Source organism: Ovis aries, chromosome 17 (genome assembly GCF_016772045.2).
Source record: "Ovis aries strain OAR_USU_Benz2616 breed Rambouillet chromosome 17, ARS-UI_Ramb_v3.0, whole genome shotgun sequence".
Taxonomy (NCBI): Eukaryota; Metazoa; Chordata; class Mammalia; order Artiodactyla; family Bovidae; genus Ovis; species Ovis aries.
The window spans coordinates 63,158,149-63,185,285 of record NC_056070.1 but is presented as its reverse complement, the minus strand read 5'-3'; the positions used below and the strand labels follow the sequence as shown (position 1 = coordinate 63,185,285).

Sequence of the window (27,137 nt, the reverse complement as noted above, 5' to 3'; positions counted from 1 at the left end):
TGTCTTAACAGTTCTCACGGCATATTTGCATTTCTATCACAAGCTAGGAACCTAAAATGGCCCAACTATAAGCCCATATTTCCCCTTGTCCCAAGCAAGCAGTGGAAGTTCTTGTGGGCCCAGGACTTTCCCAGGAAATCCCCTGTAATTCAATCTGGTACCTAAAGATACTAAAAGTTTATTTCCTAAGTTCTATTCTTTACAGCTGAATCAGTTTTAGCCTGAAAAAACATTTAGAGCAAATATCACTAGATATCCACCTCCACCCCAATAAAACCTTAGTAAAGCACTCAGAGAATGTTAAACTACTTCCTGATGTAGTATTTGAATCAAACTACTGGGTTGGCAAAAAATTTGTTAGAGTCTTTCCATAAGATGTTATGGGAAAACCCAGATGAACTTCTTGGCTAACCCAATACATCAAAGTGACCCAAAAATGCACAGTGGGATTTGTACTTGTGTATCAGCTTAAATTTGGAGAATGTTGATCAATTGTCATTCTTTCTGTCACTGTTTATCTGGCAGACTCAGTTGTTGGTTATATCCCACCCAGTTCAAGATCACTTGGAGAAGGCAGTGGCAACCCACTCCGGTACTTTTGCCTGGGAAGTCCCGTGGACGGAGGAGCCTGGTAGGCTACAGTCCATGGGGTCTCGAAGAGTCAGACACGACTGAGCGACTTCACTTTCACTTTTCACTTTCATGCACTGGAGAAGGAAATGGCAACCCACTCCACTATTCTTGCCTGAAGAATCCCGGGGATAGGAGCCTGGTGGGCTGCAGTCTGTGGGGTCACACAGAGTCAGACACGACTGACGTGACTTAGCAGCAGCAGTTCAAGATCAAAACTATCATCTGCCTGTAAAAGGTTGCTTTTCTTACTGCTTGTCTCTAATAAGGCAGGAATTGAGCCAAAAATGGTATCAGATCGAGTTAACTCAAGGAGAAGTATTCTTGGCTTTTTTTAATAGTTTTTAAAATTAATTTTTGGGTGCTGGGTCTTCATTGCTTTGCGAGGGCTTTCTCTTGTTGCAGCAAGCGGGGGCTACCATTTATTGCTGTGTGCTGGCTTCTCGTTACAGTGGCTTTTCCTTGGAGCACAGGTCCTAGGGTGCATGGGCTCAGTAGTGGCGGCTCCTGGGCTCTAGGGCACCGGCTCAGTAGTTGTGGCACACGGGCTTAGTTGCTCCTTGGCGTGTGGGACCTTCCCGGTCCAGGGATTGAACTCGTGTCTCCTGCATTGGCGGGTGGATTCTTATCCATTGTGCCACCAGGAAGTCCCCCCACCTTTTTTTTTAATGAAAAGGAGTTGTATGTATTGATGTGGAAATATATCCTTGGTGTATTATTGAATGAAGATTAATTTGTGAAATGACAGCTGTGTAGTGTGGTTAACCATTACTGGACCCCAGTCACAGTAGCCTGGGATCTGTTAATCCTAGGTCCGTGGACCTTGTTTTAGAAAGCTGGAATACATGTATCTTCATGTTTGAGCAAATATATGGATCCTCACAGCCTCATTTAGCCAGACTTCTGTTTTGTGTAATAGTGACCCATGATAATGTTTGACAGGGCAAGGCCAAAAAAAAAGAGAAAAATTGACTACAGTGATAAATACAAAAGATTTTTTCCCCTTATTTAAAATTCCTTATAAAAGATAATGGATTATATAAACAATAATAATATAACATGGAGTTCATGGTACGACATGTAAAAATAAAATGCATGGTAATAATAGTACAAGGGTTGAGAGGGAAATAAACGTTAACTGTTGTCAGGTTTTAATACTATAAATGAACTACTGCCATATAACTTGAAGGTAGACTGTGTTGATTAAAGATGTACACTATAAACTTTACAACAGCCACTAAAATAAAAGAACAAAGAGTTATAGCTAATAAGACAACAAAGGAAATAAAAGAGAGTCATTAAAAAAACTGTGTTAATCCAAAAGAAGGCAGGTACAGGGGGGCAACAACAAAAAACAGTCTCCAACCTAATCATAACAAAAATCACGTTAAGTGAAATTGGCCTAAAAACCCCAATTAGAAAACAAGAGTTGGTAGAGTGCATAAAAAAGTAAGATCCAATTACATGATACTTGCAGAGAGTACACTATAAAGCCGGAAAAAGGATTTAGGGTAAAGGTTGGGAAAAGATAAAACTTATACTCGTCAAAAGAAAACTGGAGTGGCTATACTGATGTCAGACAGAGCAACTTTCAGAGCAGGTAATATTGCTACAGACAGAAAGCCTTGTTTCATAATGATAAAAGGGGTCAGTTAAGCAACAAGACATGATAATCCCTAATGTTTACGCATCCAACAGGAGATTTTCAAAATACATGAAGCAAAAGCTGATAGAGCTTCAAGGAAAAATAAAACAAATGCACAGATGTAGCTAAAGATTCCAGTACCTCTCTCTCAGTAATCGAAAGAACAAAGTAGGCAGAATATCGTTAAGGTTATAGTGGCTTAAGCAATGTTCTCAGCCAGGCCAAGCTGGCATTTATTGAACGCTTCAGCAGTGTAATAATACACATGTTCCTCAAGTATATGTGGGATATTTACCAGGATAGGATGTATTTGGGGACATTAAAAAAAGGTCTCAGTAAAAGGATTCAAGGCATACAAAGTATGAATGCTGATCTCTGTTAGTCCACTGGGGTTGCCATAACAAAATACCATAGACTGGGTAACTTAAACAACGGAAATTGTTCTCATAGTTCTGGAGGATGGAAATCTAAGGTCAGAGTGCCACCATGGTTGGGTTCTGGAGAGTTGTCTCCCTGGCTTGCAGGTGGCCACCTTCCTACCAGGCGCTCATGTGCATGGTCTTTCTTGGGCGTATGCTTGCTCTGGAAGGGAGAGAGGGAAACGAGAGGAAGAGAGAGATCTGTTAGAAGGATGCCACTTCTACTGGGAGGGCCCCACGCTCAGGACCTTAGGAAAATTACCTCCCAAAGGCTCTATCACCAGATACCATCCACCACATTGAGGGTTAGGACTTCCACAAATAAATCTTGTCGGGGATCCAAACATTTGATTCCTAACAAATCACAACTGGATTGAGCAGAGAAAGCTCTGGAAAATCCCCAGATGTTTGGAAACATAAAGTAACACTCTTCCATGTATCAAACAAGATGGCAAGAAGGAATTGGAAAATATTTTGAATTAAAGTGAAAACATACCAAATTTATGGACTGCTGCGAAAGCAAGGGGAATTGTAGCTCCAAATACCTGAATTAGAATAGAGGAAAAAGTTATCAATGACTTAAACCTTTTACCATTTCTGACTAAACCGGGAAAATGGAGCAAATTAAACTGTATTCAGTAGACGGAAGGAATAAAGATCAAAGCCAAAGTAAATCAAATAGATTTTCTCTGTGGAGAAAAATGGCTGAAACTAAAAGCTGATTAAAAAAAAAAAATCAATGAAGTTGGTACCCCTCTAGCCAGACTAACCTGGGGAAAAAAGGAAGACACAGACTTAATATCAGGGATAAGAGGTGATATTACTAGAGTGCACAAATATTAAAAGGATAATAAGGGATGACCATAAACAACTTTATGCCAATAAATTTGACGACTTAGATGAAATGGATAAATTTTTTGATGTATCTATAAATCACAATCTATGCCCAAGGTCACTCAAGAAACAAGTAGCCTGAGTAGACCTGTACTCGCTAAAGAAATTGAAAATCGCCACAGTATTTTCTGCAATGGCTGCAGCAGTTGAGAGCCCCACCTGCAGTGTGTGATGCTTCACAGCCTTGCTGACCCTTGGTGGTTATCTGACGCTTTGGTCACAGCCCTCCTAATTGGTATGTAGTGGTTCAGTTTCAGTTTAGTCGCTCAGTCGTGTCCGACTCTTTGCGACCCCATGAATCGTAGCATGCCAGGCCTCACTGTTCATCACCATCTCCCGGAGTTCACTCAGACTCACGTCCATCGAGTCCGTGATGCCATCCAGCCATTTCATCCTTGGTCGTCCCCTTCTCTTCCTGCCCCCAATCCCTCCCAGTATCAGAGTCTTTTCCAATGAGTCAACTCTTCGCATGAGGTGGCCAAAGTACTGGAATTTCAGCTTTAGCATCATTCCTTCCAAAGAAATCCCAGGCTTGATCTCCTTCAGAATGGACTGGTTGGAGCTCCTTGCAGTCCAAGGGACTCTCAAGAATCTTCTCGAACGCCACAGTTCAAAACCATCAATTCTTCGGCGCTCAGCTTTCTTCACAGTCCAACTCTCACATCCATACATGACCACAGGAAAAACCATAGCCTTGACTAGATGGACCTTAGTTGGCAAAGTAATGTCTCTGCTTTTGAATATACTGTCTAGGTTGGTCATAAGTTTTCTTCCAAGGAGTAAGCGTCTTTTAATTTCATGGCTGCAGTCACCATCTACAGTGATTTTGGAGCCCCAAAAAATAAAGTCTGACACTATTTCCACTGTTTGCCCATCTATTTCCCATGAAGTGATGGGACTGGATGGCATGATCTTCGTTTTCTGAATGCTGAGCTTTAAGCCAACGTTTTCACTCTCCTCTTTCACTTTCATCAAGAGGCTTTTAGCTCCTCTTCACTTTCTGCCATAAGGGTGGTGTCATCTGCATATCTGAGGTTATTGATATTTCTCCCGGCAATCTTGATTCCAGCTTGTGTTTTTTCCAGTCCAGCGTATCTCATGATGTACTCTGCATACAAGTTAAATAAACAGGGTAACAATATACAGCCTTGACATACTCCTTTTCCTATTTGGAACCAGTCTGTTGTTCCATGTCCAGTTCCAACTGTTGCTTCCTGACCTGCATACAGATTTCTCAAGAGGCAGGTTAGGTGGTCTGGTATTCCCATCTCTTTCAGAATTTTCCACAGTTAATTGTGATCCACACAGTCAAAGGCTTTGGCTCAGTCAATAAAGCAGAAATAGATGTTTTTCTGGAACTCTCTTGCTTTTTCCATGATCCAGCGGATGTTGGCAGTTTGATCTCTGGTTCCTCTGCCTTTTCTAAAACCAGCTTGAACATCAGGGAGTTCACGGTTCACGTATTGCTGAAGCCTGGCTTGGAGAATTTTGAGCATTACTTTACTAGCGTGTGAGATAAGTGCAACTGTGCGGTAGTTTGAGCATTCTTTGGCATTGCCTTTCTTAGGGATTGGAATGAAAACTGACCTTTTCCAGTCCTGTGGCCACTGCTGAGTTTTCCAAATTTGCTGGCATATTGAGTGCAGCACTTTCACAGCATCATCTTCCAGGATTTGAAATAGCTCAACTGGAATTCCATCACCTCCACTAGCTTTGTTCGTAGTGATGCTTTTTAAGGCCTGCTTGACTTCACATTCCAAGATGTCTGGCTCTAGATTAGTGATCACATCATCATGATTATCCGGGTCATGAAGATCTTTTTTGCACAGTTCTTCTGTGTATTCTTGCCACCTCTTCTTAATATTTTCTGCTTCTGTTAGGTCCATACCATTTCTGTCCTTTATCGAGCCCATCCTTGCATGAAATGTTCCCTTGGTGTCTCTAATTTTCTTGAAGAGATCTCTAGTCTTTCCCATTCTGTTGTTTTCCTCTGTTTCTTTGCATTGATTGCTGAAGAAGGCTTTCTTATCTCTTCTTGCTATTCTTTGGAATTCTGCATTCAGACGCTTATATCTTTCCTTTTCTCCTTTGCTTTTTGCCTCTCTTCTTTTCACAGCTATTTGTAAGGCCTCCCCAGACAGCCATTTTGCTTTTTTGCATTTCTTTTCCATGGGGATGGTCTTGATCCCTGTCTCGTGTACAGTGTCACAGCAAACACCCTCAGTCCATAGTTCATCAGGCACTCTATCTATCAGATCTAGGCCCTTAAATCTATTTCTCACTTCCACTGTATAATCATAAGGGATTTGATTTAGTTCATACCTGAATGGTCTAGCGGTTTTCCCTACTTTCTTCAATTTGAGCCTGAATTTGGCAATAAGGAGTTCATGATCTGAGCCACAGTCAGCTCCTGGTCTTGTTTTTGTTGACTGTATAGAGCTTCTCCATCTTTGGCTGCAAAGAATATAATCAGTCTGATTTCGGTGTTGACCATCTGGTGATGTCCATGTGTAGAGTCTTTCTTGTGTTGTTGGAAGAGGGTGTTTGCTATGACCAGTGCATTTTCTTGGCAAAACTCTTATTAGTCTTTGCCTTGCTTCATTCCACATTCCAAGGCCAAATTTGCCTGTTACTCCAGGTGTTTCTTGACTTCCTACTTTTGCATTCCAGTCCCCTATAATGAAAAGGATATCTTTTTTGGGTGTTAGTTCTAGAAGGTCTTGTAGGTCTTCATAAAACCGTTCAGCTTCAGCTTCTTCAGCGTTACTGGTTGGGGCATAGACTTGGATAACTGTGATATTGAATGGTTTGCCTTGGAGACGAACAGATCATTCTCTCGTTTTTTGAGATTGAATCCAAGTACTGCATTTCAGACTCTTTTGTTGACCATGATGGCTACTCCATCTCTTCTGAGGGATTCCTGCCCGCAGTAGTCGATATAATGGTCATCTGAGTTAAATTCACCCATTCCATTCCATTTTTAGTTTGCTGATTCCTAGAATGTCGACGTTCACCCTTGCCATCTCTTGTTTGACCACCTCCAATTTGCCTTGATTCATGGACCTGACATCCAGGTTCCTATGCAATATTGCTCTTTACAGCATTGGATCTTGCTTCTATCACCAGTCACATCCACAACTGGGTATTGTTTTTGCTTTGGCTCCATCCCTTCATTCTTTCTGGAGTTATTTCTCTACTGATCTCCAGTAGCATATTGGGCACCTACTGACCTGGGGAGTTCCTCTTTTGGTATCCTATCATTTTGCCTTTTCATACTGTTCATGGGGTTCTCAAGGCAAGAATATTGAAGTGGCTTGCCAGTCCCTTCTCCAGTGGACCAGGCTCTGTCAGACCTCTCCACCATGACCCGCCCGTCTTGGGTTGCCCCGCCAGGCATGGCTTGGTTTCATTGAGTTAGACAAGGCTGTGGTACCTCATTGTAATTTTGACTTATATTTCCCTGATGACCAGTGTTGTTTAAGAACTTCTCATGTTCTCACTGACCATTTGCTTATCTTCTTTGGTAAGAGATTTATTCACTGTCTGCCCACTTTTTATTTGGGTTGTCTGTTATTGAATTGGAGGGGTTCTTTCTATATTCTAAATGTTCTCAGATACATAAGAGCACATATTTTATCCCATCTTTTGCGGTTGTCTCTTTTTTTTTTTTTTTTTAAGTGTTCCTTGGTGCTCACAAGGTTTTTAATTTTGTTGAAGTCCAATTTATCAGTTTTTCAGTTGTGTTTTTTGGTGTCATAGGTAAGAATCCACTGCCACATTCAAGGTCACAAAGATTTTGTCCCAAGTTTTATAGTTTTAGCTCTCAAATTATTTAAATTTAGATTAATTAAAATGAAATGGAATGCAGAATTCAGTCGTTAAGTTGTACTCGCACATTTCAAGTGTTAATGGGCTCATGTCTACCAAATAGGTCAGTGCAGGGTACAGGGCATTTCCACCATCACAGGAAGTTCTTTTGGACACACAGACACTTTAAATGAAGGCAGTAGTAGAAAGTGAGCTAAGGACTTGAACAGTTCAAACAAAGAGAAAGAAATGGGCAAGGTCAGTACATAAAATTGTTTAGTGGTTAAAGGATTCTAAGTTAGGACATGTACAGCATTTTTAGTCCCCCAGATTGAATGTGTCTACTTTCTTCCAGTCTTGACTCAGAAATAGTACCGATGAGCCCTGCATGCCCCATTTAAAATTTCAGGTCTACCCTCTCCATTTCCTGCCTTATTCCTTAGCTGTTAACATATCATATACAGTATTTAATTTTTCTTGTTTATTTTCAGTCTCCCTGCTCTTCAAATATAAAATCCATGAGCGCCTGTTTTTCTCTCTACTTGTTTGTCTCCAGTACCTAAAACACTCCCGGATACAGCAGTAACTCAATACATGTTGCTGCTGAGGGAGAGCTGATACGGTGAAGAGAAACAAGTGCTCTTGATAGCTGATGGTGTACGATGTTGAATTTGTGATCTCCGAAGATTTAGCTTTGGGACCAGGGACCAGGCTTGATCACTCAAGACCTTTTGTGTAGCTGAGTTTTATAAAGTGAAGTAGGGACAGAGAAATCTTCTGACGCAGACATCAGAAGGGGGATGGAGAGCGCCCAGTCCATAGTCTTAGCAAGGCCTTACATACTTTCTACCAGACCTACTCCTAAAGCATACATCTTAAGTTAACAAGATTAGAACTGACAATAGAAAGGTCTTACCAGACCCACTCTCACAGTATACAAGTTTTAAAATAACAAAATTAGTCAGAAGGTTCTTGTTAAGGAGAAACAAATTCTTGAGCAAGATATGTTGTTGTTATATAGTCATTGGTGCAGAGTTTAAGGGAAAACATATATCCTTAAGCAAGATGAGTTGCTTTGTTGTGCAATCATCAGCTCTGGGCTTAAAGAAAAAAAAAAGTTTGTCCTTTTCTCCTCCTTGAGAACTCCAGACCTCTGTTTCCTCCTTAAGAGCCCCAGACCCCTTTCTCCTCCTCGGGGACCCCAGACTTCTTATCCACCTGCCTGGAATTGACTCTCTCTCTCATGCACTGCTCTGAGAGTAAATTGGTCCACCCTTTTTAGAAGCAGTTGTGTGGTATGTAAAAGTTTCAAAATTGTGCTTGCCTTTTGACCCAGTATTTCCCCTTCTAGGTATTTCTCATACAGAAATAATTAAAGATGTGCACAGAGATATGGCTGGAATATCCAGCCACAGTGGAATGCTTTTATCTGCTGTCAGGAAAACTCCTGAGCTAGCATGGAGAACTGTTTTGCAGAGCTGTTCAGAAGAAATCTTCCTTTCTTTCCCAGTGCTTTAACATTTAAAACTATGTCTCATTACTGACTTTTCTAATCTGCTTCTTTCTTGAAACTAAAACTTACCTATACAATTTTCCCCACAGGTCCCTTAATATGGACTTTGAAAACCAAGATAAGGAGAAAGACAGTAACAGTTCTTCTGGGTCTTTCAATGGCAACAGCACCAATAATAGTAAGGCATTTTTTGACAATTAACTGTCTACATGTAGTGGTCTTAATTTGATTCTTTCTATAACCCCAATGATAATTTACTGGGTTTAAGGATTACAGTTGGTATAATAATACAGTTGAATCTGTATGGTATAATTTGTTAGTTGTATGTTCTGAATCTGAGCTACAGATTTCTTGTGAATTCCTTTTAATTCATGCCTCAAAGCTTGCAGCCAAGATTCTTTATTTTCTTAAAGACAAGCAAGATAGATAGGTGTCTGTCTGCTTGTAACTTCATTTAAGTCCTTTGGTGAGACTGATAATTTTGTAGGTGTTGGTCATAAATTCATTTAGTGACTCTTAAAGATAGCTACTTGCAGTACTTGTAGAACTGTTGTATCTCCTCTGGTATTTCAGATTTTAAAGGATGTTTGCTTTGAAGAAACATAAGTATGCTATATGGCAAGTGTTTAGCAGCATTATTCATAATAGCCAAAAAAGTAGAAGCAACTCAAAGATCAATAAACTAGTTAATGGGATAAACAGCATACAGTATGTCCATGCAATGGAATACTATTCAGTATTAAAAAGAATGAATTACTGAAACATCCTCCAACTTAGATGCACATCAAAACATTGTTAAGTAAAAAAGGCCAGATAAAAAAACTACTATTTTAAAAATCCAATTATATGAAATTTCCAAAAAGACAAATACAGAGAGACAGAAAATAGATTAGTGGTTTCCTGGGGCAAGAGATGGGAAGGAAAATTAACAGTTAACTGGCATGAGGGATCTTCTTCAGATGAGGACATTCTAAAACTAGATCATAGTGATCCTTTCACACTTGGGGCTGCTAAGTCACTTCATTTGTGTCCAACTCTTTGCAACCCCATGAACTGTAGCCCGCCAGGCTCCTCTGTCCATGGGATTCTCCAGGCATGAATACTGGAGTGGGTTACCATTTCCTCCTCCAGGGGATCTTCCGGACCTAGGAATCAAACCGCAGTCTCTTATGTCTCCTGCATTTGCAGGCGGGTTCTTTACCACTAGTGCCACCTGGGTAGCTTTATACTTGATAAACTTACCAAAAAAAAATACTGAATTACTTAATACTGGTAAATTTTATGGTATGTGAATTGTACTAGAAAGTTGGTAATGCTTGTTATAGAAGGTACTAAATTAGAAATAAGGAGACTTGATAATATTAAGAGATTGATATTGGGTACCTACATTCACTTGACATTTATTAAATATTTTGAAAGTTGCAAAAAGAGTTAGTACTCAAGCTGTTGCATAAGCATTGTGGCCAGAATACCCCCAAGGTGTTAATAAAGTGCTAAGACAGCAAGTGCCACTCTCCACCCTATACCTCAAGCGGGTACTTTTTCTTATGGGCCTTTAACATAGCCTCCGAGTCCCTTCTGAGCCAGCCTCTGCTGTCAGTAGATCAGAGCAAGCACCAGTGGTGAAGTCATTTTGACCTCCATATACAAAGAGACTAGAGAGAGAGACAAGATGGGCAACAGTGGGTCAAGTTAGTAAGGGGTTCTCCTGGAGAAGGTGAATGTGACATGAAGCAGTGATCTTGGATCACTGGAAGAGCACAGCATACAGGTGCAGAGCAGGAGTCGAGCTCCTGCTATAGTGAAGGCATGACGAGGACAGCAGGGAGCGCGTAGTCTCGTTTCCTAGCAAAGAATCCGAGGGCCTCGGTGTTCTGTATCATATGTGCTAATCCCTAGAGCTGTCTGCACCTTGATCAGTTAATGTATTTCAGTCCATGGGCGCAGAGCCTGTTACGTAAGCTGTTAATATGCCCCTTTCTCTTTCAGGTATCCAGACCATTGACTCTACCCAGGCCCTGTTCCTTCCAATTGGAGCATCTGTCTCTCTCCTAGTAATGTTCTTCTTCTTTGACTCAGTTCAAGTAGTTTTTACAATATGTACAGCAGGTAAATGAGTTCTGCTATCTAGTCTCAACCTTAAAAGGAAACTTTTTAACGTTTTTAAAAATCACCATTCAAAAATTAAGATTTATATACCACTCTTTTGCAAATTTTTCTTCCTAAGTCTTCTTTCTCCCTAAGTCTGCCTTCCCCAACCTCCCCACCCCTCCCTGAACCACTTGATACCTCTGTCATCAGTTCCAACTTGCCAACTCAGTCTGGGCGAAAGGCTAGGGGCTAAAAACTCAAGAACTTTGTGGCACCAGAGCAGAATTGCTTTGGCTGTGACTCCTTGTCTGATAAGTTACCGGAAGGTCCAGTTCGGTAGAGTGGTTGTTGGCAACCCTTACCCATGCATGTTTCTGCAGATAGAAACACTGAGAGCTAATCACAGTAATTCGACTGTCACCTGTCTGATCAGTTTTCAAGATGATTGATGGTGGACATGTATCAATGTAAAACATCAAAATGCTAGCCTTCAATATTGTAAAGTAATTAGCCTCCAATTAAAATAAATTAATTTAAAAAATGCTAGCCTTGTTAGATCATACTCTGGCCTGCCGTTTATCATTTCTTGTTGAGATAGACGAGAAAGAGAAAACCTGCCAGTGCTACCCCTACCTCAAATCAGGAATGCAGAGAGTTTATCTGTGCGCTGCTAAAGAAAGACACTGTTCTTTCCTCTAGTTAATTAATATTATTGTATGCACTTGTGGAGGAAACTATTGTAGGCAATCATTATTTCTGTAAGTCATGCCACGTTTCTTATGATTAGTAAAACATTAAACAACAAAAAAATTAACGATACATTTTCTTTCTCTAGTTCTTGCAACGATAGCTTTTGCTTTTCTTCTTCTCCCGATGTGCCAGTATTTAACAAGGCCTTGTTCACCTCAGAACAAGTAAGGACTTGGGATTTTCCTCTAAACTATAAGTGTGTATGTTTTTTTCTTTGTGCGTGATAGCAATATTAAGAGCACATTTTCTGATACTGACTGAAGCACGAAAATGCCAGGAGGCTAGAAAATGAGATGTTTGATTTTTTAAAACTGGAAAATGATACTTCTTTTTTGCACCTTCTCATAGCAGAGGAAATCTAAACAAATCTTAGGAAGTCAGAGTCATTGCAGTATGCTTCCTTGCTTAGGTTATTTAAAGATGAGCAGTTTTTTTTATCCCTTTACTTGTTAATAGAATATGAAAATAGTGCTTGACTCAGACATTCTTTCCCTCTTGTCTTTGATGACCTAGATATATACTAGCCGCTTAGGTGTAATTCTGGTGTTCACACCTTAACTCCTAAAGCTGTTGCTTCATGGAAACAAAGAGCTGTGCTAATGAAGATGTATATGTTCTTAGAAAATCAGTCGCTTGTGGTGGCTGATTTTCCCAGGAATTAGTGATAACCAAACAGATGGACTACCTTAATTTTATTCATCTTTGGTTAATGAATTGAATTGTTGACTTTGCTCATTTTGTTTTCCTCATAAGAATTAGAAATTTCTCTGTATATACATTTTTCAAATATTGATATTATCACTTTAAACTTCTCAATACCCATGTTGGTTATCTGGGATAAAAGGTACATTATCTAATGGGTGCAGAAATGTAATCCTTTTGAACTTTCTATAGTTTCTTCCAAAGAAATTTGGGTATTTGGGATTTCTGGGTATCTCGGTATTGCCTCCTACTTTAATCTGGCCATCACAGATTCTAATCATAAAGAACCAAAGGAGAGTTTGCTTGCTGAACATAATTTACTGTCTGTTAGTCCAGTCAATGTTGTATGTTTCCCAGGATTTCCTTTGGTTGCTGTGGACGTTTCACTGCTGCTGAGTTACTGTCATTCTCTCTGTCTGTCATGCTCGTCCTCATCTGGGTTCTCACTGGCCATTGGCTTCTCATGGATGGTAAGTAACTACTGGGTGACAAGTTCAAATTGTAATATCGTTTATGGTTAAATTTGTCCTCTCTTCCTCTACTTTGTGTTTTAGTAATACATTACTTCTGATTACCATGAATTATTAGGTGTCCAGAGATGGTGTTTTGTATCAGTTTTTACCCACACTCTTAAGATATTTTCTAATAACAGCTTTTTTGAGATGTAATTCACATATCATACAATTTATATATTTAAAGTGTACAATTCAATCGTTTTTAGTATGATCAGAGTTGGGCAGCCACCACTTTAGAGCATTTTAACACCCACCCTCCAAAACCCACACCCATTAGCAGTCACCTCCCCGTTGCCCGACCCCAGCCCCAGACACACCCTCGTCTACTTTGTGCTTCAGTGAATTTGTCTCTTACAGACATTTTGCATAAGTGACATCATATATGACCTTTTTTGTCTCTTCTTTCACTTAGCATAATGTTTTCAAGGTTCGTCCATGTTATACCATACATCAGCACTCCTCTGTTCCTTTTTACGGCCAGATATTGTTTAATTTTATAAATGCACCAGTTTTATGTATCCATTCATTAGTTGTTTTCACTTTTTTGACTGTTGTGAATAATGCTACTGTGAGAAATGGAGTACAGATTTTTGTACTTTCTTAATATAAATGGGATTATACTATAATATATCCATATTATATAAATATGAGGAATATACAATAGTGTATTGGTATAAGTACATGTTTGTATCATTATATACAGGGTAATAATAGCTAACATTGAGCTGCTGTTTTACATTTTTTCATGAAATCCTGAAAACAACTCTTTGAAGTAGGTACTGTTGTTGTTCTTATTTTACAGAAGAGGAAAGAATTTCAGAGAAGTGACCTTTTTAGTCTCTTCTTGATTTAAGACCCTGTAACCATCTTCAGCTCCTTTGTCATTCATTCCTCCTCTCATTTTCACAGCTCACTTCACTAATCTCATGAGATTTTATCTAACTGCCTTGCCCCACGAAGTCTGTTCACCCTTTCCTTTCTTTCGGTGTTTCAGAAGGGAAGGAAGTTGAAATGCTACAGCCAGTTTTACACTGTTCTAGCTCATCCATGTCGTAATGTGTATCAGCACTATCTAAAGAATTTTTTAAAGGGGGGAATTTGGAAGGCAGATATGGGTATGGGTGGCACTTCTTCTGACCCATTCCAGGCAGCCACAAGGCTAATCCAGGCCTTGGAGCAGAGCTCTTTGAAGGCACCGCCAGGTCTGAGGGCTCCTCTTCTTGCCAGGCACCGTGTCCCTGCAGCTCGGAGGACGGCACACCTGCAGCGGAGCTGTCACTCGGTGCTGTCTCAGCACAGGGCAGGGTGTGACTGTGAAGGAAGGGCACAGGGCTTCTGTGGGGTGGCACACTGCTCTCTGCTGAGTGTGGGGGTGGCTCTACATGCCTGGGTACCTGTGCACATCCACAGAACTGCACGTCTGAAGCCAAACTGCTGTTTCTGCCGGTGATAATCTGTGAAACGTTAAAGATACGTGCTTAGGATTTTATATAATTTGTTTGTATATATTTGAGGCTGTCCAGGTGCGGGTCGGAAAAAAATTTCCAGACACACAGCATCTCAGAAGGGAAGGAATGTATTAAGAACAAAGAGCAGAGATACTGTGGGCACTGTGAGCACAGTGGGCAGACCTCTGGACAGACCAGTGAGAGTTGACAGTATTTGTGAGTTAGTAGCCAATTTTTATAGCCTGAAGATAAAGTAACTTCCTGCCAGAAGGTTGGCATTAGGTGACAGGTTGGGGCGCTACAGGGTAGAATGGGCATCTTTGCCTAATTGGGAGTCAGGAAGCCTGATAGTGATGATCAGGGGCTTTTGGCAACAGTTACAAAGGGGATCAATTAGCTTTGGAGGTGACCTTGGTTCAGGGCTCTGCTTCTGTGGCCGTGGTACAAGGCCTCGCACCTGCAGCCTGGGATATAACTCTGCATACTTGCTGTCATACTTGTTGTTGAGTGCCTTTTTTTTTTTTTTTTTAAGTGCCTACCATAGACCAAGAATGGGAACTCAAAAGCAGTTCCTTGAGGTTGCAGTTTAGACTTACATACAGACTCCATAGGAAGTCAGAGTCTCGATCACCCAGCCCAGTCTGTGTAGTGACAGACTGATTTCCTGACAGGCTTGGTTTCTTGTGGTAGTGCCATACATTGCCTGATTAAAAAAAAAACTAACTATGATCATTTGTGTCACTACTTGAATACCCACTGCGCATATAAATATGTGTTCTGAAGTGCAGTGTTTAGGATTTTTAAGTGGTTTATCGAACTGCTAAATTTCCCAGATTCAAGTGTCTGTGCTTTCCTTGTGGATTGGTGGTTGATAACTTAAGTGCTTCTGAAGGTTGATAAAGAATAAGTCGAGAAGAAGAAATTCCATCCAAAGTCACAGCAGGGCTTTGCCAGATTATAGCAGAAGGGTAAGAACTGTTTTATAGAGACTAGAAGTTAGTAGTTGTAATGTAGCCATTAACCTGCATTTGATTTTTCCTAACATTAACTCCTGATTCCTTCCAAGGGCTGATTTGTTAACCAAAAGCAGTATTGAAATTGAGCATGTAGGTGATTTTGAAAGACTTTAATAGAACCTAACTGCTCTTTAAAATATGTATTGTAGAAAATTGAGGAGGGTTGGTCCTGTTACTGATTAGAGCAGTGTCAGTAAGTCAGTCTCACAGCTGCTTTTGTGATTATAGCCCTTTAATCTCATCTAGTCCAGTGCTTCCTGATGAGGAAGCAGACAGACATTTCTCCTCTGCTACTTCTGAACAAAAACTTGATGGAAAAGTTGGTTAGTTGGTTAAAATCTAACTGAATTATTTCAGTCCCATAGACAGTTTGGATGATTGTTAGCTACATATTAAGAGAAAATGTTCTATGATGATGTCCTTAAATGACAGAGCCCATTCCCATAAATGGCACCCCTAAGTTCATCTACACAGAGGAGAGCTCCAACCACGACAGTTTTACCTAGACCTCTGGAAACCACAGTCACCTGCCTGGGGCTGGTTAGTCTCTATCCTGGCACTCAGAGTTGGTGTGGTGATGGTGATGCTTAAACAGCCTTGGAGCCTCTAGCCCCTGGGTAGTCTGAGGCTCTCTGTAATCTGTAATCCCACTCCAGACTGTCGGTGGCTCTGCCTCCATGGAACTGGGGCTTCCCAGGTGGCTCAGTGGTAAAGAATCCACCTGCCAGCACAGGAGACATGAGTTCGGTCCCTGGGTCGGGAAGATCCCCTGGAGAAGGAAATGGCAGCCCACTCCAGTCTTCTTGCCTGGGGAATCCCATGGACAGTGGGGCCTGACAGGCTACAGTCCATGGGGCCACAGAGGAGTCAAGACGCGACTGAGCGACTAAACGACAACTGGACACGCATAATACTGTTTACAGGGTTTGCTAAGGATTTGAAGTTTACTAAGCTGCTGACCCAGTTTTTAGAAGATTAGGTGCCTCAAAACAGCAAGCAGTGTGTCCTTCGCACTCCATTCTCTCCTCTCCTCGAGCGTGCGTGGGACAGGAAAATGCCAGAGTGGTGCGCCTCTGAAAAAGAAGAGGTTGGCATGAGGGAAGGTGACATGCTTTTCCAGATAAATTGATTTGCACAGCCATCTGAAGCTCAGTTTTGAGAGCAGTCAGCTGCATGGTCTTCACCGCACGGCCGCAGGTAGGGTGGGGAGAGCCCTATCAGACTCTCTGTAGGAAAGTGGGGGCAGCGCCTCTCCACACGCTGTTCGACAGGGACAGGGCCATCTCACCACGGGATTCTTGCCTCCTGACTAGAGTCAGTACAAATTGGCCATAAAGGGCAAGCTTTATTTTCTCAGAGACCAAGATCAGAAAGAAATTTCATTGTGAAATGTAAAATTATTTTTAGTGTTCATCTAGGCTCCCCAAACTTGTAAACATATCATTTTCTATCATTTTTGCTACTTCCCCAAATGATAAGGATCTCTTACTGGTTATACTGGTTAAATTGTCCCTGTGACCAAGCTTACAGTTTTCCCTAAAAAAGAGAGCGCCTTTGAGCTTTTAGTTGTTTGTTTCTCATATGTATCATTGTCTGATGTGTATGTGACTTGTTTTCTGCTGTTAGAGAAGAGCTAGCTTGCTAGCCACGCATCTGTAACATTCTGAAATATGTTCTCCCCTGACATGCAAACTGTCTTCCCAGACTTCTGTGCAGAATCAGGTATCATTTTGTAGATAGTGATAATGTGGATTGCTTTTAAATGAGTGTGTTTTTTTTTTTTCAATTAAATCCTGTTCTTTGAAGTTAATTTACAGTGAAAACAGAATGATAAATGGAGCTATTTTAAAGAGTGAGGCATGAAGCTTGTTTTCAGAGTTATTCTGAGAAGCAGTAATATTAAGAAGGTACTTTACAGAGTTTTCTTGAACTAAATCTGTAGCTTCTTTTTTACCTATTCAGTTTCCTACTCTTAACAAATTAACCTTTTAAATTTGGAAGGACTTGAAAGAATTTGACCAATAAGTGGTGTGGTATGTTACAAAGGCTGATGAATCTTGTACACACATTCCTCATGTTCAAGGACCATTGAGCCAGGTTCATACTCGACTTCCCCGGAGCAGTTCAGGGCCTAGAAGAACCCTGACAGGCAGATGTCTCATTTTATAGCTCCTGCTGTTTGCCTAGGATTAGAAAATGCTCGATCCCAGAAATCTAGCAACTCATCTCTTTTTTGTTTGGTTTTGTTTTAAAATGCTAGACTCTGGCGCTTGGTCCGCGTCCAGATTAGCTTTCCGGAAGCTTCTGTCTTGGATGTGAGTGCTGCTTAAGGCCTTCCAGGTCACACGGTCCTTTTAGAGAACATTGCAGCTTGGCTTGGCCTCCTTTTCTTTGTTTCTGGCCCTCCTGGTTGAGAAAGAGAAGGTGATAGAGATTCTATCAATAGTATATTAGAAATAATTATAACTAAACAGCAAAGATTAATAATTTACCTCTCTAACATTTTTATTAATTTACGTTTAACCAGAAGTCAAGTCTGTTGGTAAATCTATTAGGGAAAGTCTTGGGTTTTCTCAGGCAGCGTGCAGTGAGGGAAAGTTATCACCTCTGTTCCTTAGAAGAACCCAGAAGAGGAGGTAAGATTTTTTTAAGGATGACTTGAATGAAAGAATGAAGAAGAAAGGCCAGCTCGAATACTTGAGAGTGTTTAGGGGCTGTGACCGGCTGGTGGCACTATTCAGTTGGTGGGCATGATTGTCATTGAACGTACTTGTGCTGAGAACCTTCTCTGAAGTAGTCAGATGGGATGCATGCTGCCTCTTCAAACATGGAACTTGGGCATCTGGTGGGGAGACTTGGTTGGCATGGTTGGAAAGAGGTTATCGCTCAACTCAGACGGAGAGAAGGAGTTGGTGGAGGAATAGGAACACGAGAGGAGACCGGAGGCCAGGCCCCTGCGGCATAGCCTGTGTGTGAGTCGTGCCTCCTCAGTCAGAAGTGGTCCATCACAGACAAGGGGACCTCGTGACTTGAGGCTGGGGATGGTTCTTGACAAGGGCAGTGAAGAGCGTAAGTGGGGGAGAGAGAAAACCGGAAGGATACACACAGCGAAGCAGGAGGTGTGGGGACTTCTGACCGAGGTGTGCAGGGACGTAAAGAGGAGCACCCCAGGTAGCAGCAGCCTGTGGGTGCGTGAGGAGGCTGAGTTAGGTCGAAAAGGAGCGCAGGGTTTCTTGCTTTGAAGATGAGCGATAGGATGACATTGTGTGGAGTCATGAAAAACCCTGTCATTGAGCAGTTCTGTCTTGTCCCCTTTACTTAGACCCAGGTGGGGAGGATGAGCGTAAAAGAGTAACTTGACTGGAACAGTGTCCTTAAGGAAGTGAAGATGATGTGGTCTAGGGTGTGGCTTTAAGGGAGTAAGGACAGTGCAGTGAAGTAGTGGGGAGGCAGGAGACAGAGCTGGGAGAGCTGGGCTTGGCCCAGAGCTTCATCATTCAAAACAGCCCCCGGGGTCTTAGCTGACCACCATCTCCAGCATGAGGAAAGGGGTTTTCCCAAATACCAGGGGGTCAGAATGGGGTGAGGTGGGCACGCTGCGCTAGAGGAGTGTAAGCACCTCTCCTGGGGCCTAGGGCTGAAGGGCTCACAAGCTCTGTTAGGTTTCTGAGCTGAAGAGCGTGTGGAGGGAGGCTGTGCCTGTGCTCCGCTCTGACCGCTATCTCCTCCCCAGCCCTGGCCATGGGTCTCTGTGTCGCCATGATCGCCTTCGTCCGCCTGCCCAGCCTCAAGGTCTCCTGCCTGCTTCTCTCAGGGCTTCTCATCTACGATGTCTTCTGGGTGAGTGTTCCCCCAGAGCTGCTGTTCTCCTTCGGGTCTGACTGGAACATTCACTCCTGAAAATATACTCAGTACCCCAAGTCTGCTGGCCAGGGCCCCTCCTGTCCAAGACCACTCCTCCAGGCCAGCACTGCACGGTTGGAAGATGAGCAGGCCTGTGTGCATGGAGACTTGTCGGAGTAGAGGTGACTTTTGGGTGAGGAGGGAGCACAAGGCTCTCTACCCTGGAGAGAAGCAAGGCTCTCTACCCTGGAGAGAAGCAAGGCTCTCTACCCTGGAGAGAAGCAAGGCTCTCTACCCTGGAGAGAAGCAAGGCTCTCTACCCTGGAGAGAAGCAAGGCTCTCTACCCTGGAGAGAAGCAAGGCTCTCTACCCTGGAGAGAAGCAAGGCTCTCTACCCTGGAGAGAAGCAAGGCTCTCTACCCTGGAGAGAAGCAAGGCTCTCTACCCTGGAGAGAAGCAAGGCTCTCTACCCTGGAGAGAAGCAAGGCTCTCTACCCTGGAGCATGGCCAGCTCTGCGCGCAGGGCTCCCTCTCTGGGTGTGGAGAGAAGAAATCTGCAACACACACGAGAGCAGACATCTTCTCTTTCCTCAAAGCGTGCAGTCTGAAAAGCCTGATGCTGCAGCCCTGAGACTTTGCTCTCAGAAACAGAGGGCTGGTGCTGAGATCGGGGTGCCTCCAGCTCCCTCTGGTAAAGGTGACTCTCCCCTGGCAGGTGTTTTTCTCCGCCTACATCTTTAATAGCAACGTCATGGTGAAGGTGGCCACGCAGCCGGCTGACAATCCCCTTGACGTCCTATCCCGGAAGCTCCACCTGGGGCCCAACGTCGGGCGCGATGTCCCGCGCCTGTCTCTGCCTGGAAAGCTGGTCTTCCCTAGGTAGGACGGGTGGGCTCGTCTCGGGAGGGTGAGGACCCCACCCTCCTCTGCCCCTCCGTCCCTGCTGGGTTGTCGTTGTCATCAGCATTCGATGGGAACCAGGAAAGGGCTGTGAATCATCTCCATCTTACAGATGACAGGACAGGAGTACTGACAACTTCCAGAGATGGGTCATTAAATGATGTGGGTGCAGCTTTTTAATAATTGATTAATGTTATCAAACAGCCATGCATTACTGCTGTACTACAGTTTAAAGTTGGCTAGAGGGAATTAGCAGGAGGCTCCGGGTCTTTTATTTTTTTTACTTTTCAGACATTTATAAAAATGTGCTAATGCTAAAATTACAGAGTCCCTAGAACTATAATTTTGGAAAAACTAACGTGCTGCTTTCATCTCCCTTGTCTGGTAGTAGTCGGGTGCTTACTGGCAGTCTCAGCAGTGAGTGTGTCACACATGGCGAGCCGACGTCTCTGGAGGCGGCAGCACCGCGCGGACGCTTCAGCAGCCACTTAGGTGGTGCTGTCCCACAGCGCCGCTGCTGCAGACCACTCTTCCAGTACTCTAGTGCCGTCAGGCTCCACACCCCTCTAACAGCTAGTGCTGTTAAACCAGTAGCGATTGCCATCAGGGGTCAGATAAATTCTTTGGCTTCTTAAAAAGCGAACAGACCTTGAGCAGGAGGAGGAGTGGGGTTGTAGAGCCTGAAACCCCTGACGTGTGACACTGCATTCCAGCTCCACGGGCAGCCACTTCTCTATGTTGGGCATCGGAGACATCGTGATGCCTGGGCTCCTGTTGTGCTTTGTCCTGCGTTACGACAACTACAAGAAGCAAGCCAACGGTGACTCCTGCGGCGCCTCTGGACCTGCCAACATCTCCGGGCGCATGCAGAAGGTTTCCTACTTTCACTGCACCCTCATCGGATACTTTGTAGGTAAGAGGACCTGGGAGGCTGCGTGCAACCCCTCCCTGACTGTCCTCCAAGCCCCGGAGTTGGCCCAGATCTTGCAGCTGCAGATGCTGGAGGAAGAAGAGCAGTCACTCCAGTCGTCGTTATAAACAATCACAAAGGGAAAGGAAACTCCTGACCCTGAGGTGAGGCCAGCAGCCTCGTTCCCTATCCGGTAATAGTGTGTTTGAAGGACATTGTAGGAGAAGTGTGGTCGGGCCTCAGAGCTGAGAAGACCCACCCCACGGTGATGGAGCAGTGTGTGTGCTTAATCACATCTTCAGCGTGAGTCTAATGGGTGGCACGTCTGTTTCCTGTGCTGTCTGACAGACACTTCCCTTCATCTGCCTGGACACTTCCGTCACCCCTGACCTGGACTCTCCCTCGGCTAGTGCTTCTCTAGCCAGCTCTGTTCTGGCTGGAAGGGGGAGACGGTTGTATGTCCGCCCTGCGTGAGCTGCGACAGCGAGGGGAGGGGAGCCCCTTGCTCACCTCGGTGCCTCCTGCTGAGGGAGCGCTGCACAGTTCCATGGCGCTTTCCTAGCCTGTGCTCATGTCCACTCCAGCAGCTCCCAGTGGGGCAGGGCCACTGCCCTGAGGCTTGAGATGTACAGGGCCACACGGCGTCATAAGCAGCAGGGTTAGAACTTGAACCCAGGTCTTTTGCCTCCAAGTCTGTCCTCATCCAGCTTCCCAGTTGGCACTAGTGGTAAAGAGCCCACCTCCTGCCGATTCAGGAGACATTAGAGATGCGGGTTCCATCCTGGGTCGGGAAGCTCCCCTGGAGGAGGACATGGCAACCCACTCCAGTATTCTTGCCTGGAGAATCCCGTGGACGGAGGAGCCTGGCGGGCTACAGTCCATGGGGTCACAAAGAGTCGAACACGACTGACGCAACTTAGCACATCCACACACCTGTCATTGTATATGTGGGAGACGGGAGACCAGGCACACTTGGGGCTGAAATGAGGCCTGGAACTAGGGACTTGGGCCACTTACAGGTCCTTGGAATTCTAAGTTTTAAAAAGCTGTGCTGCTCTGTTTCTTTCCCTGCTCAAGCTAGGCATGTCACTCCCTACCACTGGAGGGAGTGTCACAGTGGGGCTGCACAGTCTCAGGGCTGTGCCGCGAAGCCGTCAGGTGACAGAGGCTGGCTGCTTGGCATTGCTCACCAGCGTTTCTCTCCCTGCAGGTCTGCTCACTGCGACTGTGGCGTCTCGAATTCACCGAGCAGCCCAGCCTGCCCTTCTCTATTTGGTGCCATTTACCTTATTGCCACTCCTCACGATGGCCTATTTAAAGGTGAGAGAGGCAGGTGTAAGCCAGTGAGAGCAATGATAGGGCACTGGACCTGGACCTGGCTAGGTATTCCCCTTGCTTGAGGTATTCCCCTAAGCTCTTCATCTTGGGATCTTTGTGTGTGTTTGTGTGTTTTTGCTAACCTGCTACTAGCAACCTCTTCCAGATTTTTAACAGCCATTGGCTGAAAATACTAATGAGTTAGACCCCTCACCACGTAGTCATGGATTAGTTAACTGAAATCCCTAAAACCCTGTTGCAGAGACTTCCTGTTTCTCTTAAAAGCAGCATGCTATTGCCACCTAATAGCTCTTTTAGTACTCTGCATTAAAGTTTGGAAATAAGAAGTGTAAAACCTGAGGGCTTTATCTGATTTACAGAGTTTATACTATCACCCACGTTTTACAGACGAGGAAGCAGACACAGAGGTTAAGTATGAGCCTGGATCATTTGACTCACAAGTGGTTGAACTGTCCCCAGGACAGAGTCAGAGCCCTTTCCTGCTCGGGGAGGGCCTAGAGCCCTTCTAGCAAGTTCTTCAAAGAACTGGGAGGTTTCTTTTCAATGAGTAAAATGTGAATGTTCTTTGATTCTGCACAGAATCAATCTGCTCTGAGGTCAGGAGTCAGGAAGGGCTTGTACATAGATAGGTGTGCCTCGATCTGAAACGTGTGGCTGAAGTTGTGTCTTTCCCAGGGTGACCTACGGCGAATGTGGTCTGAGCCATTCCACTCCAAGTCCAGCAGCTCCCGATTCCTGGAAGTATGATGGATCACAGCGGGCGACCAGAATGGCCTCTCAGTCCTTCTCTGTCAACGTGTGGTTTGTTTCCTCTTAGAGCTGGCCTGGTACTCGGAGATGCACCTGTGTAAGGACTGTCGTGTGCCCAGATTTTGCATTTTCGGGAGCGAGGTGCTGGAGCCTGCATGGTTCCTTCTCTTCCTGCCGCCGGAGAGGTGGAGCCCCTCCTGGAGTGACAGGTCCTCCCCCACCCACAGCGCGCCTCCCTCCCCGGTTTTTATGGATCTGCACCAGACTGTTACCTGTGGGGGACGGAGATGCGACTGTTGACACTGACAACGGCAAGGAGTCGTTCTGTACCTTTGAACACTAAAAGGATGGAAACCTTAGCAAACTGGTTTCTTCAGTGAACCCTCAAGAACTTTGGGACCAGTTTCCTGTGGGGGACTCAGTTTCAGAGAACTGAGACAGAAGCTCTTCTGTCGTTATATTCTTCTTTCCTTTTTTTGGATTTATTAAATATTTTCTGTGGTGTGAAGTGACTTATTAAATCCACAGACATTGAGTGACTTCTTACAACATACACATAAGAATTTGTTGTAATGAGTTCATGTCCACCCAGACGTTGTGTTGGCAGTGAACGAGGGCACGGTTTTTATACGTACATACACACCCACATGCACATAGATATATATGAATAAACAGAAACTAAAACCCGCTAAGCTCATGCTGTGTAGCGGACAGGAGCTTGCTGTAATTTCTAGCATGTAGAGCAGTTCACGCTGGCTTCCTTGTATACAGACAAGCTGCTGTCTCTCCCTCCACAACTGAACATGCAGTTAAAAACCAGTATAGTATTTGTACTGATAGACTCATGGACTCTAGGGGACTCTCATTTGGTTTTGATCAGTGTAGCAAATTAGGGATGAAAAGTTGAACCTTTTTGGCCCGTTTTTTGTTTTGTTTTTACCGGCTTCTTCCTCGCAGGGTTTTCAGTAGTTTCCTGAGCCAATGCATGTATTATAGCAGCAGGTGTCTTTGTGCTTTCTGATCATAGTAATGTACTACTTGTAAATACATTTTTCTATTTTCTATTTTTTTGTATTTTTTTTTTTGGCCTTTTGTTTCATTGGTGTGCTGTATTTTCCATGCCCTCACTCCTTTAAGAAAAAAAAGGAAAAAGCAACACGAGCCTGTCCTTGCTGTTGTGATTGCAGTCTTGGTTTCCCATGGTGACAGCTGGGTACTGGGGACAGTGTCAAATGCTCCCCAGAGACGGGCCCTCCTTTGCAGGAATCGCAGCCAGAGTTTGCAGCTACGGCCTCCCCTGGGGGGCCAGCGTCCAGGCGGTGACTAATATGAGTGGCATCTGCAGACTGATGAGGGACTTGCCTGCCATCTGGATCGAGAGAAGCCGGGGACGGGCCTATACACCTGCGAGCACAGGCTGGGGAGGGGCCCACTGTCCGGGGCTCTTCCTGAGATAGATGACCTGTGTAGAAACCAGGGGCGTTGGGGGCCCTGTGGCTGGAGGTCGAGGTGTGTGGCATTCACAGGCAGGCGGTGCACGTGGCCATCAGCGTACTGCATTCCTCCATCATGTCTTCAGGTCCCACTGAAGGCTCTTTGGTTTTGTTGGTGGTTATTGTTTTTAATAAATGCCTCCTTTCTAGCCTTTGTTACCTCACCTTCACTTTCGGGTGTTGGTACCAAGCAGAGCTCCCGTCCCCACCTACCTGCTCGGCCTGTCCAGGAGACCAGCAGCGTCCCCTGCAGCTGTCGTTCACCCTGCACACGTCCCAGCATGGAGGCTTCCGCTGTCCACACAGCTCCCAGCAGCCTCTGGGTTCGGCGAGACGGGGAATACACGGTGCCACCCCTGCTACGAGCCGGCCCTCTTCCTTAAGCCCTCGAGGATGCCGATGACTTAACTAAGGGGTGGGGCGAGAGATGGGGGCACTCTTTCACAATGACCCTGATTAAGGGCAAGTGCCGACCATAGTCAAAAATAACCTTCTAGCAATTCCAGACAGACAGAAGGTAAATTTCTGTCATCACGCCTATGCAGGTTTAGTGGGGGGAATACCCATACAGGACTCCTGAATGTAATCGGGATTCCAGCTGTAGTCTGCAGAGCACTTGAAACTTCGGCAGAGTGACCACAAATGTTCCTTTTGCTTTAAATTAAGCCCAGGAGCCATGCCAGAATGTGCCGGGTCCTGGAGGTGGTGTGGTCTTCTGACCGGGAAAGGTAGGGGGCGGGGTGCAGTTAAAGTGTGTGCTTCCATTTTCTCCTTCCAGCCTCCCTCTCAGCCTTGCTTGATACACTTCCGTCCTGGTCTTGCTTTTCCTGGTTTCTCAGATATTCTTTGAGTTTCGGGGTTTTCTGTCTAAAAAGTCTCTTGCATTAATTAGGCAAGGGATATTGGCATAGTTCCATCATGGACTGCCCCCCACACCCCCAGTCTTGGGATCTTTTTCGTGCAACGAGTCTGCATGTTGGAACTCCCACTAACTCGCAGTCACTTTCTTCTTTCTAATTTGAGCGAATGGAGACACGACAGCAGTTTATCCAAAGCCTAGCACGTCCCATTGCTATTATTACCACTTAAGCCTTTTCTGAATAAGACAGCTACACAGCTCCTGTGTAGGAGCGATTCAGACTAGGGGAGTGTGCCAGGGGGCGGCAGGCTGCTGTGTGAACCGCCTTTGTACCATGCCAGCACAGGCCTTGGCTAAGCAGGTAAGTTATGTTATCTGCAAGAAAAGCAAAATGGCTGGTTCTCTGTGAGGGTGGAGGGAAGGGAGCTCTGTTTCGCCAATATAGTGTTAAAAATAGACTCCGCCACGCCTGCATAGCAATGCTCACGGTGCCGCCAGCCAGATCAAGCGTCGTTCCCAGATGTTTGTGTTTTGTAACGTCTGGCGTGTGTCACAGCCTCGGAATGTAGCAGTCTGGTCCATACGTGAATGTCCGCTGTGTGGTTCTCCACAGAGGCCAGCCTGCCTGACAGGCTGAGGAGACCAGCCCGCTCGGCTCCTGGTCCTCCAGTGCGTAGGGGCCTGGCCAGCCTCCCTTCACTCAGTCCCATTGTTTTGGCAGTTTCCAGCGATGGAATCATCTCAGGAACCAGGGCTCCTAACACCAGTGTCAACCTTGCCACAGAAGTTTGTACTGAAGAGCTGAGACTCTAGAATCAGAACCCAGGCCCTCCCCTCTTCTTGGAGGGATAAGCCAGGTAAGAGAATTTTTGTTTGTTTTTTAATCCAGAAATTGTATTCCCATGCAGTTTACACACTGCTTTCCACTTGTGAGGTCTTAACTTCTCCAGGTTCAGACTCCAGCCTCTGATGCATGGAGCTTTCCCAGGACTGGGTCAGCTATGACTTATCTCCCCAACCTTTTCCTTGGAATTCAAAGCCCTTTGCCTCCGTTTGAGATATTTCAGTTACGTTTCAGTTTAAGCTGTGTCAGTCACTAGGTGCTGCTTGAACAGAACCAGACACCCTGATCCCACCCTCGTGGTCTAACGCCAGCCTTGCTTCAGCTCCCTGGCGTGTGAGGTAGGTGGGGTGGCAGGCATCCCCCCGTGAGGCGGGTGTGCAGCAGTAGCTCTCAGTGCACAACTGTGGGCCTGGCCAGGAATGCCGATCCACGGGGCTGGGTGTGCCGGCCAGGAGGAGGTGGGGAGTGCTCCTCTGTCCTGATGGACACAGGCCAGCACTGGGCCGAGGGTCTCTCTGCCCACTGAACGCAGTGCCAAGCCCGGTTTAGATGTCTTAACTGCTCATGGCCGGCGGTCAGCAGGGGTCTCATCTCAGTACCTTGTGGTCCGCTGTGGAAGTCTCACTTGGTGCAGTGGTGACCCTCGGCTGTGCAGTGGCGCTGTTAGACACTCGAGTTAGTGGAGATGGGCGTGGAGGACTCCAGCTGAGAGATGGAGTCTGTCTGGTTGGTTTCTTAAGATCCAGGCAGTCCGCCCCCTGTTGGGTAGA

The 27,137-nt window shown here is 44.8% G+C and overlaps 1 protein-coding gene across 3 annotated transcripts in view; it reads left to right on the top strand.

Moving 5' to 3' along the window:
• SPPL3 (signal peptide peptidase like 3) overlaps positions 1–24,235 on the top strand; it is a 100,064-nt gene extending 75,829 nt beyond the window's left edge. For all 3 annotated transcript variants that reach the window (XM_027956626.2, XM_042234693.1, XM_060401278.1), the window contains 9 exons: positions 8,998–9,086; positions 10,898–11,017; positions 11,835–11,913; positions 12,809–12,921; positions 19,164–19,270; positions 19,989–20,152; positions 20,887–21,086; positions 22,294–22,403; positions 23,097–24,235. In XM_027956626.2, coding sequence (XP_027812427.1) covers positions 8,998–9,086; positions 10,898–11,017; positions 11,835–11,913; positions 12,809–12,921; positions 19,164–19,270; positions 19,989–20,152; positions 20,887–21,086; positions 22,294–22,403; positions 23,097–23,168 — 1,054 coding nt within the window. In that variant the 3' untranslated portion in view covers positions 23,169–24,235. The remainder of the gene's footprint in view (positions 1–8,997; positions 9,087–10,897; positions 11,018–11,834; positions 11,914–12,808; positions 12,922–19,163; positions 19,271–19,988; positions 20,153–20,886; positions 21,087–22,293; positions 22,404–23,096) is intronic.
• Positions 24,236–27,137: the final 2,902 nt, after the last annotated feature.